The following is a 19,207-nucleotide window of genomic DNA, read 5'->3' on the forward strand; positions in this document are numbered from 1 at the left end:
AATTTATTTAAGGACGTTGAATTTCGTAGTAGATGGGACAAGAATTAGAAGCTATAAGTTTTATTTGTGAATTACACTTTAATTCATAGGATGTAATTAAAACTGATTTTGAAAGATGGCAGTGTATACGTGTATGAATATGAAGAAGTTCATTTGCGGAAGAAAGCTGAGCCAAAATCACATGATGACAATGGAAACAATTGTAGCTTGCTATCAGATAATGATGCTTCAGCTGCAGTTTAAATTTTGTTGAGACAGAAGCTATCAATAAAACAGTAGAGCCTGAAATAGTAAATCTTGCAATTTTTCTTTGGATAAGTTTTTATCTTACATATTTTAAGGAATAACATGTTTGACAATAATTTTTTTTTAATCAATTTTAACTATTTAGTTTCTTAGAATATTTTTTTCCAGAGAGGTGTAATAGCAACAAGACTTCCCGCGAAAAAATTTAAACGAGTACTTCTTGAAAAATGGCGCATTCTACCGGTAAAAAAATCTGTCCCCTATATTGAGACCATTCATTTAACATTACGTTCAGACTCCTTATATCTTTACTTCGTGATACAAAAATAAGAAAAATCCTTAGTGTTAAGAATGATAATGCATTAATAATAATCCGGGTAATCTAGGGCAGCCGCAAGAAAATTTATGTTTTTAAAAAACAAGAAGAAACCCATGTTAGCAGTAAATCCTCGAATTTATTTTTGTTGCTAGGCAATAACTGGTTGTTCTGTAGGCCACACTTGGTGGAATTCCTTTCTCCACCGATTAAGTTCTAGGTTCACAATTTTATATTTTCCTTGGAAGTTGGTTCTATAGAAAAACTTGTTTGGTTCAGATGATCTAAGTTGCAGCTCTACTGCTTCACTTGGTAAAAACTTATCTCTGTTGGTGTTAGATTTGTTGTTTTCAGGAGGTGCTTTGATGTGTTCATAAAGTGACTTGTAGTTTTTAAAGGCTTTGAGGGTCATGTCATACACCTCTAACAAATCTTTGAATCAGCACTGGCGAACGAACTGTTGACACCATTATTTGTGTCTGACCAACCAGTTTTTTGACCCTCTCAATCACGGAATGAACTCCATCGTCTTCCATATGGGTATGACCTTTTAATAAATATTTGTAATCACCTTTAACGTACGCGTTCTCAAAATCCACACGTAAGGTTATACTATCACAAAATTTCGATTTTTACCTGCGCAATTATTTGAATAAACTGTCAGCTCCACTATTTTAGCAACTACATTTTCTTATGCCCATTTAGAAATGCACGACCACCACAAGCACCCACTGTTTCATCCCACATTGCGCAGTGGCTTTTTCACTCACTATGGAAACAATAACTTAGCTGTTTTGTTACAAATATCAATCAAATAATAAATAAATAGAAGATTAAATAATGGAGTATAACTATTGTTTAAAACTATTTGTAAAACAGAACAGAAACACCATTAAACATGTGAACAAGAAAAGTAGCATCTCCTTCACAATCAGTATTTAATAGGGGTTGTAACTCAATCTACTTGAGTTTACCTCTATCATATCATGACAGAAACATTAAATTCACTTTGGTTATGACGCCATTCATTAGCTGTGTAAATATGACAACTATCCACACCAAAATCGAGAATTTTGTAATTACGACAGTTTACCTCTCAGGTACAGAAATATGTAAGCAGCTGTGACAACAGTATTATCATGTCATGGAAAAACTACAGTTTTAGCATGAAAAAGCGTATTTTACAGCAATACTAAGAAACTTAAAGAAACCTAAATATATCGAAAAAAAAATGAAAAAGGGGATAATAGACAAACACAAGAGAAGAAATAATTTTATTGGGATGAAATTGATTTTGTTCATATAGAAGATTGGGAATGGAGGAGAAGATACAGGAAGAGAAAAGGTATGAAAGCTGGAGAAGAAAAAAATTTATAGCGCAATGTTTTACTTAGGCAGCAAAAAAATAAAGTTTGTTGGTATTCGTTCTACGAAGGACTCCGAGAGATTCGCTATTTAATATTAATACACCAAAAATATATAGTAATGAATTCTACGTTATATACGAGAGTTGCTACTCAAGTTTTGAGATGTATAAATGAAAACAATTAATGTAAACATTCCGTTTGAGTTACCTCCAAAAATGTTCTTAGAAGGCATCAACCGATTCTTCAGGAGTAGAAAAACGTTGACGTCGCAATTTATTTTTGATCAGCAAGAAACAGAAGAAATCATGTGGTGTCAAACAAAAACTGTACGGCGGATGACCAATGAAACCAATTTTTTGACTACTCAAAAACGTGTTCGTTTGAACTGCGAATGGTTTCCCTGATATTTTCACAGATCTCTGACAACCAAATGCTTGTGTACCATTTAGAATTAATTGTTCTACGTTGCTCTAATGGTAATGGAATGATGCGACCATTTGCTTCGAAATGATTCGTACGCGAACAAGTTTTGTTTGATTTGGCTCTTGAAAAACCCATACAGTCGATTGTTAAGTTTTGGATCATATGCTGAGATCAATGCTTCGTTACCTGTCACAATCCTATAGTCGTCTTTCGAAGAGCCACGATTGATTTGTTCTAACATTTCCAGCAAAGAAATAGAAATAGTACTTAATCACCAAAAGTCGAAGTAAGTTGGCACACTACTGTTGGTTTAATCCAAGTTGAAATCATAGAAAATCATCGTTCGAAAATGTTTGCGATTCAATTCCAATATCTGTAAACCACTCAAATAGCACTCGATGACATCACGTTCTGAGTACGTTCACCATTAAAAATGTCAAATTTTATGATGATATTGTCAGATATGACATTCCCATCAGTGTTGTCATATTTTAAATCATAAGTAGCGACACTCGTAATGTAAAATTCAACAAAAAGCCTTTTTAAACCAAAGCACTTCACACTAACTCCTCTGGAAACTTCTAAGAACAAAGTTGTTTCTAGTATACCTACACAAATTAATCTCTCTTTGAACTAGCAAGTTTTCCTTTTTTATTTTTTGTTGAAAGAAACAAAAATACGGGCGTTTGAATTAGATGTAGTCGACATCCGTGTAGAGAATAAATTATTACATCTGCCATAAAATTGTTTTCAGTAATAATTTTCATCTTTTAGACATTTCCAGGATTTTGAATAATTATTCACCACAATTTCAAGATTACTTCGCTGGAAAAGTATCGTCTAAAACCATTTTTATGTCAACAATTTCACTTCTTAATGACAATTTCTCATATGAAAATAGAGAACATATTGTGGAAAATGAAAGGTCGTAAGAGGAAAATCACATTATCCATTCACTATACTATCATTGAAATTTTTATCGTATTACTGGAAAACATACCCAGTGAAATTAGAAATTGTAGACTAAGAAAAAATAATTTCTGAACTTTGTTCACACCAAGATAATTTGAATTAGGGCTTGATAACAATACCAAAGATATATGTTCACAAAAACACAATATTTTTACATATAACGGCCATAGAAGGATAAGATGCCGTTGTGAATAGCGACGTGGGATTGTTGTTGTTATGTTATTATTTCATTCTAGATGTGTACTACTATAAAATCAAAATCGATAAATTCCTAGGCGTAATATTTTGATGTCCTGATTATATTTGAAATGGTACATAGTCTTGATCTAGTTGTTATTAAAATTTCAATTCCACTGATGCTTTTGAATATCAATACATAAATCGATCGATCAACTGAATTAGTCAAAACAACAATAAAATAAACTGTTTCATGTGTAAATTGATTGACTGTAATAATGAAGTTGATCATCAAGTGTATGAAGGCTGTTCAATATTCTATTTTTCTTTTTTTCGCCTCATTTAACTATTATAGATTATTTTATTCAGTTATAACAGAGGTATTCTCGTTTGCTCATAGATAATTCTTAATAAAAATATCTATTCAAGTTTAAGGAGCATTGAAGGAAGTTATTATTTCCTTTCTTCACCATACACTTAATTCCTTTTTCTTAATTATTATTTAAAGAAAGATTAAAAATATTGTTTCAAATTTGAATGTATAGAGTTGAGAATTGATTGACTCTATCCTTATTATTGCGTAACCGTATTTATATCTTAATGAAGGTTTAATGCGATTTAAGTTATGAAATCCTAAGTTGTGATTATGAGTGAAACTCACTTCCATGAAATCACATGAAATTCACTTTGAAACCATATTTTATGGCTATTCGCTCCGAGTGTGTCTGCAGCGCCACAGTTTTATTACGTTTTTCAATAGTAAACGGAAAAATTTTGGAAAAAAGTATAATAAATAGTAATAAATTAGTTGTCAAAAAAAATGTGACAATTTAATACTACAATTTTATAATTATCTCGAACAAGCCAGAAACACAAGTAAGTAGAATGATTAAATATATAACAAAATGCAGTAAACGTATGTAAGGTTAAGTTGTTTCAAATTTATGTCAAAGTTTCGTAATAATAATTAGGAAAATATTTAAATGAAAAAAGAAATGATTAAACTATTTTTTCAATGGAATAAGTAAATATTTGCTTAATTAATTGATTTTTTTATTATTTTTAGTTGAACCAAAGACATGGATATTATTATAAAAACAGAATTTCATCCATTGAAGAGTTTATTATCTCCTTGACTTTCCTTATCAGCAAAAGATTTTTGATCAGTACCACATTCTTTATTAGCAAATTTTTTATTACTAATATGTACTATATTATACAAATAATATACAAATAAATAAATAAATAAAATACAAATAAATGTTTGAGAATTGACATCAGAGTTTGAAAAAAAATCAACTTGACACTCTTGGTGAACTTTTACAGACATAATTGAAGTATTATAATATTCATTTATCACTTAAATTTGTTCTAATACAGTGGGCTCAAAACTTGATTTTGAAGGTGATGTTTTTTTCATCCGCCAATTCAATAGACGCTTGTATCTAAAATTATTATTATCATTATTATGTTATAAATTTTGATCTAGTTTTACCATATCATTTTCACCTGTTCACGGCCGAAGATTCATTTATTTTTGAAGGAAATATTGTTGGAAAGTAGCTAGGACTCAACTCCTCGTCTGATTTTTACCTTCAATAAAATGATCACTACAAATATAATCATTTGGCTTGGGAACCCACGGTGATCCATCAACGTTAAAAATTATATTTTTTATTAATTTCATCACATTATTGATTAAATTGTTTGCAAAATAAAAATTTTTTCACTGTAATTTGTTTTTCTTTTAATCAGTACATTTTTATGATATTGAAATTTATTCTTTTGTAAATTTTATTTTTAGTTTTTTATTACAGAATTCCAAAAAAATTATTTACGTATACTAAACTTGACAATTTCACAAAGATTTACAATACTCCGTATTATTATTTTTGATAACAATAAGGTTATGGTACTACTTACTTAAACCTTTCAACTGCAGCTATCTACCGATTCCATTGATTTATTTTCCATGCAGCGGTTGGAAATTTATAAAATTTGCACTTACTTTTTCTGCTAGTATTTTTACAATTCACTACACAACAACTCTGGTGACCCATTTTTATTTATCATAATTAAAACAAACAAAAAATTTTAACGTGTACTTGTTTATAATTTCGGTTATAATAGCCTCCCGTAATGCTCAAAGTGACCACTGCAAGCGCTTCAGTCGATTTAATTATCACATGTTTTCGTAGTCTTGACAATTATTCTCAACGTAAATTATGCATCTAGTTGTTTTACCCTTGTACTTGACTTTTCATATTTTGATATTCCTATCCACTTTTTGATCTCCATAGAAATCTTTCTCATTGCTTTTCTATTCTGTAATTCTCCTGATTCACTGACTTTTTTGTTCTTTTATTATGTCCGTACCATCGTTACATTTTAGTTTTAATTGTGGTTGTTTGCTATATCCTTATTCCCTCATATATTTCCATTATTTTTATTACTTCATATGTTCTCGATACTCATTATCCGAAACCGTTTCGTCGATTCACGAATTTTCTTTTGTATTCACGTTTCATGAAACGCTCGTTTACATTTCTTAGTTTCATAGTTTCCGCCGTGTAATTAACTTCAATTAGTAGATTCATTCACCTCTCCTGTTTCTGGTCGATAAAGTTTCTTTTGTTTTTAAATATATTTTATATTCTCCTGATTTAAGAAACTTTTAGGTTTCTCGTTTATATAGTTAAATCGTCAATGTATAATATTTGTTTTCTTTTATCAATGATACTTATCACAAATTACAAATGTTTTTTTGTGGTACTTTCTGTTTTTTTATATCCTTAATCATTGTTTTCCTCCTTAGACAGTCGAATATTTATTGAAAATCATTCAATAGCACTATTGAAGTAAAATATTATTTTGTTTCATTACACAAAAGTCATGAAATTATATGATTTTTTGTAGCTTTTTAGTCAAGTTTAGAATATTCATATTCTTCATATACAATACTACTGACATTAACTTTGACATGAGGACAAGCCTTAAACTATTGATACTATATCTAACAATTATTTTTTACTATTTATAATTCCTTCCATATAATAAAGAGCTTACCTGAATCTTGAAACGGTAAATTATATAATATACATATAGTTAAAAAAACAAAAAAAAAACACGCTTTCCAAAGTACATCAAACTAAAAAGCTGGAAATAAATGTTCAAAATAAGCGTAAAATAATAATGATTGAAAAAAACTAGTATTATTGTGAAAAAAGTGTCGGGAGTTGCATGAAGAAAAATCTAGATTATTCTTAAAATTAAGAAGTAAAAAGATCATATTTCATAAAAATGTATCAGCATTTATTTTAATATAAAATAGTAATGAATTGTAGTTAGTTCCCTTATGAAATTAATTCTTTTCATTCAACTTTGTAAAATTATCGTAATTTTGAATTTAATAAATTTTTAAAAACATATTTTCGGACATCGAAAATATAACTATAACAAAGCGTCCGACAATACTAGTATTTTTCATTCATTGTTGTTTTAAGCGTATTTAAAAAAAATATTGACAACTTTTCAGTTTGATATCCTTTAGGAGCGTGTTTTTTTAGTTTTTTCAAATTATATTTGTCACTTTTTAGTTTCATATGTTGTGAAAGCATGTTCGATTTTTCCAAAAATATTTAATTTCTACTTTTCAGTTCGATAAAAATTTTTTTTCTAGTCTATTAGTCCCAATCATTGTATTTTAAATCTTCAATAGTGGGTGAACGGATGTAAACATCTTCTCGAACAACGACCAGAGAATCTGGAGGTTGACGCCTTAGTCCACTCAGATAACGAACGCAATTAAAGTGGTGGGATATAATAACAGTAATAGCCACTTGCTCTTGGGTCAAAGCAGAGCTCACAAACGCACGTAAGATGTAGCTAATATAATTGTGTTGCAAAAATTGCTACCTACATCCACAATAATAGAACACCAACTAATGAATTTACTAACATACTAGAGAAGGTTATGGAGTTTGCAGGACAACTAGAAATTGAAAATAGTGATGCGAATCCAAAAAAAAAAAGAAAATATGAGGGAGTGGGATAAATTAATCCTTCCACACCCGCTCAGTGAAGGATAACATACAGCAGAGGTGTCAAACTCAATTTTGCAGAGGGCCATATAATAAATTTTGAATTCGTAGGTGAGCCAGATTGAGAATTGAAAGAAAATGAACTGAATTATTATAACTTGTTTGCTGCTAAGAGATGGCGATACTGTCTTCCTCTCTCGCTTGTCTAGACACGCGCTGTCCTTGAAATTACTTATAAACATCCGTAGTCTTGAGAGTAAGAGTATCTAAAACATCCGTAGAGGAATCGAATGAAGTCTGAAAGCTCTAAAAAACATGATTCTTCTTCTGTGACACATTGCAATCGCCTACGTTGATGCTTGGATGTACATAAATTTGGATTAGGTTCGAAATTCTTTTATGTCAATGTATTCTTTGTCAGAATATTAAGACTATCATAATTCTCTAAATATCTAAATAACCAATTCAATCTATATTCTCTAAATAAGATTCCATTGAGATTTCTACTGTGTTTAATGAATACTAAAAGCGTTTACAACAATAGCTACTCTCAATCACATACCACCTTTTTTTATAATGTTCAAACTTTCAAGAACTTATCAAACCCCATAGCTCCAACCCGAGACACCACTCACTAATGTAATCTGTTGCTATATCACCCACAGTCATTCTTAAAAATAAAGAATTATAATAAATTTTTGATTCATTTTCATAAGCAGAAGCAGTAATAACTAGATATACTTATCGTATAAAAAAGGAAATAGAAAAGAAATTAAATAATTGAATCAAATAATCAGCAAGATTAGACGGATAGAGCAGCCAGCCTACCAAACTTTTTCGTTCCATAGACAACTTTCAGAATTTCGCGAGGTTCGGTGTATTTCTCAAATATCAAAAAAAAAAAAAGAAATTGGGATTAGATCTGTGTATGGAAATTTACGTTGTGACTGAATTAACGACAGCTACTCTCAACCACACACCACCTTTTTTTACCTTTTCAAGAACTTCTCGAACCCCATAGTCCCAACCCGAGACACCACTCACTAATGTAATCTGTTATTATATCACCCACAGTCATTCGTACTATAATATAATGGGCTATTTCAGAATCCTCAATTTGTACGCTTTGTAAATCGATACGCTTTTAGATGTTTTTCGTGTCATCTTGTTGCTAGTTAAATAGTTTCCATTAGGTTACAATTAGGACGTGCAATTGTTAATCGTGACATGGGAGCAAGAAGAAAAACAAAACATGTTGTTTTGTAGAATAATGTAAAAAATTCTATATATACATGGAAACTAAATACTAAGTCTGATATTTTTGTTTACTTTTACAAAGCAATGATATTTATCAACCAATAAGTTTAGGATAAATTCTAGCTACTGCTCATAATATTTAATCCACATTAAGTGAATAATTTGGTTTATGTAATAAATGATAAAATTCTGTATCATTTCTTCGGGTTTTAAAATCAGTAATCACGCAATGCATTTTTCATCAATGGATAAAGAGAGATTATTAGTTTTGAGGAAAAGCACCAGAAACGTGTCCGAAAGAATCAAATTTGGAATAATCCCTTACCATGAAATTAGTGATTCATACGTAATTTAAAATCAGATCGATGACTCAAATTCTTTTCTAAAACTCGGTGCAGAAATAGTAAGTTATTTAGTTCTTTAACAGAAAACAGTTGGTTGCAAAGATGAGTTACCTCAGCAAGATGTTTTCTAAACATATTTTTTTTTGTTAATGTGCAGTAAAAAAATGTATTCTCCACAATTTTGTTGTGAACAATATCACGCCAAATATGATAGATTTCCTTCCAGATTTCTGAATTTCAATAATTTTCTATTTAATTCGATTTTTGGTTTCCACAGGTGTATATTTTGTCTATCCAATACTACGGTTTTCGAAAACAATGACTCTTTCGATCACATCATTAACTTTAATAGTCTTGCCGCCGAGATAGGCCGACAATTTCCATGTATATTAGATACCTAAAGAAGAAGAGCTGCCGAGACCTATACAACATCAAGTTGAGTCCAACATCATTTTTTAAAATTATATTCAAAAAATAGATAGTGTCGTACAACTTTGAAATAAAAGATTCTTCGTATCTTTATCAGTTTCAAAATTAACAGACGCCTAAATTATAATGAGACACTTGGTGTAATGTTCCATTTGAATTGTCGAAAGTTTGAGATAAAAAAATTCTATCAACGAAAATGGCTAAAAACTTTCAAGTCCGCCGATGCATGGTATAATTTTCTTATAAAAACTAAGATTTGAGAAAGGAATCCTGGAGTTGTTAACGATAACTAGATGTCCTTTTACGAGTTCATGAAGACAACGTTATTCAGGATTTTCTACCGAAACTCTCTCTAATGGAATGGTCAATGTCTCTTTCGGAGAAAAAGATGTGCAATAAACCTCTAGGAACACAGGCTGAAAATTGAAACGATACTAAATCTAGTAAAACTCATTAAAAAACTGTTTCAACGGCGGAAAGTACACGAACTTGTTCGGAAATGAATTGTCCTTTCAAATTAAATGAAGTACTATAAATCAATCATTTAACTTCTTGTTTTAGATCGACGCACTCCATGTCTGTTTTATTCATAATAGATATTCACAAATGGGGATATTAATAGTTCATTGAAATTGTTTTTATCTCATAATTCAGCAACAAGTTTGATAAAACCATTCAACAACTGATAGTTTTGGGCTGCAAAAAATCACACGCCTGAACAACGTGTTTCCATCGTTGAGCAATAACCCGAAACTTTATTATATGTCTGGCTGCCGCAATTTCGGGAGTTTTATTACAAATTATTGTCGTAATAGTAATTCAAGTTAGTCAACTGTGAAAAATACAGACAGACTGGATCCATTGGTATTCTTTGAAACATTGGTCGTTCAAAAACAAGTCGTTCAAAAGTTAATATCGAAGCAATATGAAAGTGGCGTAACTCTACTAAACAATGACTGGGAGATGAAGAATTCCGGTTCTTCCTGATAATTACCGTTTAATATCTTAAGTAATGAAACCATACTACTTGGAGCTTGAAGATGACCTTCGCACCTTTGCTAGGAATCTAAACTTACTACCCGATACTAAAAAAACCTCCATACTCTTGTGTTCCACATCAATTAACGTCAGAAAATTCGACGGACAATGTTTACGAGCGATAAAAAATGTATCAATTATGAGTTGTGGGTTCCCTAAACCAAGTAAAACTGTAAATTTAACTATCTGTCGATAAAAAGCCAGGATTGATTGATAGGATAGACCTTGTCTACCTCATCAGTATAATGCCAATTTTTGAGTAAAATTTGTTAGATTCCGTTTTCTATAAAATAGTTGTAACTGTGCATTGTGACGTTACTCGGAGGCGTTCTGTACGCCATGCTTCATAGATCAGAAACAGCTATAGTATTTTTTTGATTTTACATATCGTTGTTATGTGAAGATTCAGTAGAGAATTCTACTTGAAAAACAATTGGTCACGATTAAAAAAAATACTTTTCTCCCAGACATACAGACATAAAGGAGAAGCGGTTCCCAGAAAGTCACAAGGATTGTGGTAGCTGAATTATTTTCTGTTTTCCCCATCGGATGTTGCTGTTGCCATAGAGTTTAACAGGCAACCGACCTGGCCAAGTTTTTGTATTTTTTTATTTAGTGTATTGCTACAAATGATGTTTGGCCATATTTGAATTATTTTTTTTATTTATAAAAGGAGCTATCCATGTAAAATGATTCTTTCAGCTTTTGTAGTTTTTTATAATTTGTCGTTTTTGTTGTTGGTCTTTATTATATTTCTTTCTTAAAATTTTCAGTTTTATTCTGTTACGTCCGTTTCTTTATCTTCATCATTCCACGTATTTTCTAATTTGAACCGATGAGTGAAGATGGAATCTTTTAATATATAATTTTTTGTGAAGCACATCCCCTGTCTTCCTGTGAACTATCTGGAACCTATAATTGTACCTTACATAGAAAAAAATAGCCTTGATGATTGTCCTATTCAACAAGCTATAGCCAACGAAATCTTAATATGTCAATAAAACTCAAAAACTTTTTTAATGCAAAACTGATAACACTGGCCGACAAGATTTTCGTTCAACTTAGCAGGTAGGTAACTTTATGAAGGGGCGGTTAATATCGCTAAATTTTATGGACGAAAAAATACCTGAACTGTATAATTATAAACATAAAAATAACCAACTATAATAATTGAAAAATAGTATTCTGTTGAATTTCATAGTAAGTAGTTCTCTGTTCATAGTGCAAAAACTGATTATGAAGACGAAAATCTCGAGTCAAACGCGCCGCAGTTGCAAAACTACTCCTGACAAATTTTGCTATAGTTGTGGAGAAATTCAAATATTTTGGTAATTTAATTGGAGACCAAGACAAGCAGTGGGCCCCCCACGCGTGCTGTGTTAGTTGTAACGTGTCATTGGTGCAGTGGATAAATGGGAAGAAAAGGAAGAGAAGTGAAGGAATTTTTGGGCAACAATATGGATTCAAACTACCAACAGTTAGTTGAGCAACCTGAAAATTGATTTCCTCCATTCCCATTTGACATTTTTTCCCGAGAATTTGGGAGCTGTCAGTGATGAGCAGGTTGAAAGGATCCAAGAACATATTAGAACAATGGAAATTCGGTATCAAGGGATACTGGGATTCTGCCATGATGGGTGATTGCTGTTGGTTTTTAATAAGAGAAAGTACAACCCCTCATAAAAGGAAAAAGTAAAGCTAATTGATATTTGTGTGTTATTTTTTTAAAGTTTTTGTTTTTAATTGATGTGAGGCATGATTTAAGAAACGTGAAATTAATTTTCAATAAATATTAAATATTTTACCAATGAATATGCTTCTATAAATGTAACTTAAAAACCTTGCGTGTTTACAATTATTTTTTTCATATTTTCGTATTTGTATAGGTCCATTTTATCGTAAGTACCGTTTCTCAAAATTATAGAATATGACTGATTAATGAAACATATATACTACAATGTCTACTTATAGTAAAACTATAATACTATACTATAAAACTATAGTAAAAATTTTAGAATGTCTAGACGAATGTTCCTTGTGCGCAAACACCCTGCAAAATTTCCAACACTTGAATGCTGCAACCGATTAAAATACACCCATAAACGCATTCTAATGGATTTCAAAAATCTTCAACCATATAAACACTAGTACTGAAAAGGTTAGCTTAAAAATCAGCTACGACAAATCATTCATTTTTCTCTAAATATGAGGGTTGATTATTTTGCTCCGCTACTGACATCCATATGTGAAAAACTACGGGAACATCCACTTTTTTATTTTTTGAAACAACTGGTTATCATTGCTCGACTTGATCTATTTCGGTACTGAAATTTGAACCTCTCAAATTTAGGATTCTACTGAATTTACGCTTATCATTTACTAGGATGAGTTTTTTGTGCTCATTACTTGCTAAAATCAACATTTGAAGAATTATAGTCATTCATCAGCTTAGAAACCAGAATTATTTATAATATTTTCGGAACAGATTCACTGTAATAAATACTCGCCACATATGTTTATCGAAACATTTCATCTTCTAACCAAATAACGAGTTTCGAATAACGGAAACTTTTTATTAAAACAAAAATGAGAAATTGATTACCGTCCAGTCTAAATAGACTTCCTTAAGAAAGAAAACTTCAATATGCCAAACATTTGGGAATAACATTTAAGTTATCGTTGTTTTCTCTATTAAAACTGTCCGTACTCCTTCATCTATAAAGGATATCCCCACAGCGGATATCAAATTATTCAGGCGCCAAGCTATTTCCAGATATTTTATTCTTGAAGTTTCAGGAAAAGAAGAAAGAAAAACTTACTGTTCACTAAATCGGGGTATTGATTTGAAAATATATTTGTTCAGAAGCTCAATACATTTTGTGATCATTCACAAAATTTCTATAATTATTCAAAGAGTAAGAATATTTGAAAGTTTTTCACTTCACTCGATATACTTAATTCATGAAATATGAGGGATATAAAAAACAATTAATGGTAAAGAACGATTTTGTGCCATAGCGATTACGAGGACTGAAAATGGAGTTTGAGACTATAGAATATACTTACATATCGTAAAGCATAGAAGATTTTTTCCCTTTCTTGCAGAATTTATTCTTGGATTCTTCTTCGCATAAAATTATTGACTGGATTCTATAGCATCATAAGCATTGTCATTTTATCAATATTGTGAGTGAGAGACTTTGAAATTATTCATTTATATAACAGTCATGTTGAGGAAAATGTAAAAACGTTACAATTTACACAACGTAACGTTTTCCTATTTGTATTAGCAACGGGATGTTTCCATTTTGATTCGAATTAATAGATGCACTTACATTGAGATGAATGTTGTCTGGTTCCAACGACAACGTAAACAACGATTTGCAGCTAACTAACCTGATCATTTCGCATAACAGTCATCTCAATCATCAAAATATATCATCATATTTTATATTACCATAAAATAAAATATATATATTTTACAAATAATCTCCTAAATTTCTTATTCACTATCATTATTTGAAATACATCTAAAATATCCTGTATTTCTATTATGGCTCACAACTGATTATCAGATGATGGAGTATGTTATTTATCTAAGACATGATGTTATGTGTTAACCACCAACACAAATAGCAATTTTATCCACGAACCCCATCTTCATTACAAGTTTCACCTACAGACGTTAACCCTCTGTCATTTAAGACAACGTTCTCTGATAAGCCCCGGACTCATACTCCATCCTACCATTAAAATTTATGTGATGGCATGTTGGTAATTTGGATAAAGAGATACCAACTAACCAACTATGTCAATTCATCATCATAGTAGACATTCGAAAATAATGGGTTAATTTGTTTGGATAGGGGATGTACTATCATGTAGAGCTCTTGTTTCGGAAATTATAAGAATAAGAAATATTCAACTCATAGATCAAAAATAATCATCTATTAAATTTGCAAGGATGGGAAAATGAGTACAAATTTTCATTTTCATTGCTCTTTATTGTAATACAAATCATCTTAATAAAATACACATAAACCGTATGAGAAAGAAAAAATAAGAATGATGCCAAAATTTGCTGTTTGGAACGATGTACAAGACATGCCGACAAATACATAAAATAATAAAGTTACTAAAAGGAGACATGGTAATGTTGAGAGGATATATGATGGACACAAAATAAAAACAATAAAAAGCTTTGCAGTATTGCAGTAGCCAAGAAAATATGTAGGGGAGGAAGGACACAAACTTTCCAAGTAGTTTTATTGGAAAAGAGCGTGCTCATATGAACAAGCTAGTTAGTATGATTCTACATAATAGCCCCTAGCCAGGATTTTTAGACTAACACATACATAGTAATTCAAGACATGTAGGAACTCTTAAAATAATCGATCGATATCCTTAAATTACATTTGCGGCTTTGTGTTTTGCCAATACTTAAAACTTCCACACCAACGTAGTTTACAAAGGTTCAATTAAATGTCCAGTGTTGTCACGTCGTATGTCATCTGATACAATACTTTCTATAGCGCAGAATTTACGGATGAAAAGTCTTCTAGCTCGTTTTGAAAATTTGATTCTGATCTGAAATTGCGTTTCTTTCATTAGGGTCCATGCGTTACGTACTGAAACATCGATTATGCATGAAAAAATCACCCACCACTACTTTTTACCTCTTATCGTTATTCTATAAAAAGATATGTTATGTTATATCCTCCACCCATATAATCATTTTAATTAGTTATTACTTATGGTCTATCACCACGGATATCTGTTATTTATTTTTGAAAATAACGTTGCGATTGACAAAGTAGTTGATGCTGTTGATACCATCGAAATAAAATTTAATATTTTCCTTTGGCTACTTGATATTCGTGGCTCATTTTTCATGATTTAAGTGCAATTTTAGAACCACCTGGAAGCTTATTGAAGTGTAAAGTTCTGGTGTCGCGATATTTTAAGTTTAGTGATTCACCCATATCGGTAAATGCATTGTCAAAGTCAAACCTTCGTCGATGAACTATTAAGTACAGGTGGAAGATACATAATTAGCATCATTGAAGTTTTCCAAATGCTTCATTATTTAGGTTTTTTCCTTATAAATAACAATATTTATTAGACAGCTGTCATGTGTGTACAGACACCATGCTAATTGATCTGAACGAATGCATCGTTAACATCAATGCCTCTTTAGATATCATATCACAGATTTATCGAATCTGGTATATTCCTCTGTCTTAAAATTTGTGTTGAATAATTTGCATCAGAGGTAATAACTGCAGAAAGCGTATAACAGTGAGAAATCAAAGTTCCAAGCATTGAGTTGTATGTGAATAAGTTCTGCAAACGATTTTTCGAATTTCACTAGTCTTTTGACGATACCATATATAGTAAAATGAAATGAGAGTGGCTAGTGACTCCTACATCTCTTCTTTAGAGACTTGTAGCTCAGAATAATTTCTGTTAAATGTTTAGTTTGCCGATTTATTCATGTCGTCTCCAAAAATAATCATAACGCATCTGCTGGTGTCTATAGTTGAATTAATTAAAAACTAGCTTAGGAAATAGGTTATCTACAGCGATAATATTCTCTTTTCTATCCTTGAAAGTTGTTTTTGATCGGAGGTTTGAGATTGTGAGTCTAAAACGACATTGATTCCTATCCGAAGAAGTATCTTGAGACTTGTCTCAATTATTGCCATGACTTCTTCAAGGGTAGTGTTACTATGATATGAACAGTGTTTTTGACAAAGCAACAGTGACACCAGGTATGTCTTTAGCGTACTGTACAAAATTATTGTAGATATATTGTCAATTTGTGACAGTTTTCGATGGCCTGGTTGTATATGCATGAATTAAATTAGAATATGAAATGTATTACGGTATCTAACCATTTATGCGTTGTCTTATGAGCTGATATCAACACAGAATTCATACAATAAGTGGAACGAGGCTAGAAAAATGAGAAAGATTAGCGCGAAGATGGTGCCAAAATTTCTCGTCCATGAGCAAAAGCAAACACGGATACAGAAGCTGGATGAATCAGGTTATCCTAAAAATCCAAGATATCCAAGTCGAGATTGATGTCAATGCTGATGGTAACTGTCAAAAAGTGATTAGCCACTTCTATGTTAAAATTCTAGAGAATGCAAGCATTGATTTAATCTCAGAAGCACAGAAACTCGAGATATAAAATATTGAATAATGACAATAAAATAAATGATTTATATCGAACAAGACTAACATTCAATTAAGGATAAACAAGATAAAAAGAACAATCTTAAAATATATTACAAAATAGTTGATTTTTCATTACACCTTCTTAATTTTTGATCTAAGTCTTCTGATTTTAATATTATTATTATGAATATGAATATAGAAACTGCTAGTGAGTCCTATAAGTCTGTTTTGAATACAGTGTGAGGTAAAATTGCTACTGAAAGCTATCAACAATTGGAAAACCATCTGTTTTTAACTGAAAGTGGATTCTCTTTGAATAATTGGTGAAAATAAAGATTGGGGCTGTAGAGTTAATAGGCACCAAGAATATTTGAATCTTCAATATGGAACAATCTAGCAAATTGTCAAAATACCCGCCGTGGAGTAAACGAATGCTTTTCCACTATGCAAAGTTTTGCTTAGTATAAGCCAGCAGTGAATAAAGTATATTGGAAACTTATAGAAAATGAGCAGGATACTGTTTGAAGCTCTTTTCATCTAATGAAAAAAATTGTCACGTTGAACATGAACGCAATAGTTAGAGCTTATGTTCAAAAAATTCCCGTAATTCAAACACAAAACATACGCAAGTGTAATTTTGTAAAGTGCTTCAAAGTTTAGTTTCAGACTTGTTGGAAAACATTGCAAAAATACTCAATTACAGCTGCATCATTTCCACTAAAACATATCTAAAAAGTATCTATGGAGTCTTTTTAGCATCGTGAAACAAAAAAACATTTTCCACTACAAGAAAAACCAAGAAAAGCTAATAAGACATACGAATAAATCAAGTTTTTGCCGAGTGCTAGACGTTGATCAGCTATTTTCTTAGACAAGCGAAACGTCATATGCGCATGTAGAGAGCTATTTGAAACTATTTTAAATCAATTATGGTCTGTACTGTACTGTACTATAACTTATTTTGACATTTATTCTTCTAAATATGACATTTTAGAGAATGAGGATGTATTAAATGGCCGCCCTATTCACCTGATTCTAATCCTAAGAATAAATGATGGGCAATAATGGAAAAGATCAATTTTACATGGATTCTCCTTATTTCCAGTAATCAATTCAAAATATCAATGATTAAATTGTGTATAAGAGTAAAAAATGATGAATTCATAAAAATATGAATCCTTTAATTTTGGGTTAGTTCACAGCTTCATAAAGTTTTGGATGATTCTCCTGCTACATAATTGGAAAAAAAAAAAGAATTTTTTCCATCCGGTATAAGAATAAACAGAGCATTGGAGGAAGCATACTGAATACGATATCAATATATGATAAATATTTCTCATTTTTTTTTCATATGTATATTAAAATAACACTTACCTTGTAGAAATGGCAGCAATTTACACATTACTGCCCCGAAAACGAAATCTCTGAGAAGAGCCCCAATAAGTGTAAATGGCATGCAGAGAACGCCGAGAAGGAGATCAGATATTGCCAAGTTCAGCAGGAATAAATTGGTTATGGTCCTCATGCGTTGGTTTTGCACCTAGAATAACAAACAGGTTTTTCATTGACGTCTGGATTAGTTGAATGGTTGTGATTCTTTTTTAGTGTATGGATTTCGTTTTAACGCTGTTTCGAAGATTTGCACAATATAAGCATGACAAATCATTCTATTTTATATCTGCAAGAAATACAAATAGTTTATACAGGGGATGAGATAAAAGTTATATCATATAATGATAGGAGTTTCTATTATATCCATATCGTAATTATAGTATATATTACATATTTCTGGAAAAATAACAAATTAAAATAGGTCGAACTTGTTACCTCCTGATTATGAGAATTTCCCTAATAGAAAATTAGGAACCACATAAAGCTGCTATCATCAATGACGTAGCAATAAATACGGATAGTTTGACAAAGTGAAGTTGTTGCGTCAAAATAAGTCGAATAAAAATTTTCGAGTGAAAATATCAACCAAAATATTGACGCAAAAATACCAATTTATACGAAAACATCTAAATGATACATATGAGAAAAAATTGTGAAATTCTGTGTGATAAGTATCTACAACTTAGATTTATATAATTGGCCCATTGGTTCGGATTAAAAGAACTTGAATATTTAATATACTGAAAATTGAGAGTATTGACAACCAAATTATTATTGAGAAATGTCTTCTACCGATACTTTCAAAAAAGTGTTTTGTAAGTGGCCATGCAATCCAATTTCTCAATATGCAGCGCTTTTGGTTGTTCTAGTGTTAAATTAGGTATAGTAGAAAACTTTCTGCTGAAATTTTTGAGTGAATTCGGCACCACAATATATGGAAACACTACAGTAATATAAATATTTCTGTTAAATTTCACAGAAAAATTTCTATGAATTATGTCGTCACCTAACATAGGTTCCTAC

At 31.0% G+C, this 19,207-nt stretch overlaps 1 protein-coding gene across 1 annotated transcript in view; it reads right to left on the reverse strand.

The window, feature by feature from the left end:
* The window catches only part of LOC130448843 (cholecystokinin receptor type A-like), a 217,293-nt gene that overhangs the window by 87,155 nt on the left and 110,931 nt on the right, over nt 1–19,207 (reverse strand). Inside the window, exon 3 of the mRNA XM_056786384.1 lies at nt 18,167–18,332. Within this exon, the coding sequence (XP_056642362.1) occupies nt 18,167–18,332 (166 nt within the window). The remainder of the gene's footprint in view (nt 1–18,166; nt 18,333–19,207) is intronic.

This window comes from Diorhabda sublineata, chromosome 9 (genome assembly GCF_026230105.1).
Source record: "Diorhabda sublineata isolate icDioSubl1.1 chromosome 9, icDioSubl1.1, whole genome shotgun sequence".
NCBI classification, from domain to species: domain Eukaryota; kingdom Metazoa; phylum Arthropoda; class Insecta; order Coleoptera; family Chrysomelidae; genus Diorhabda; species Diorhabda sublineata.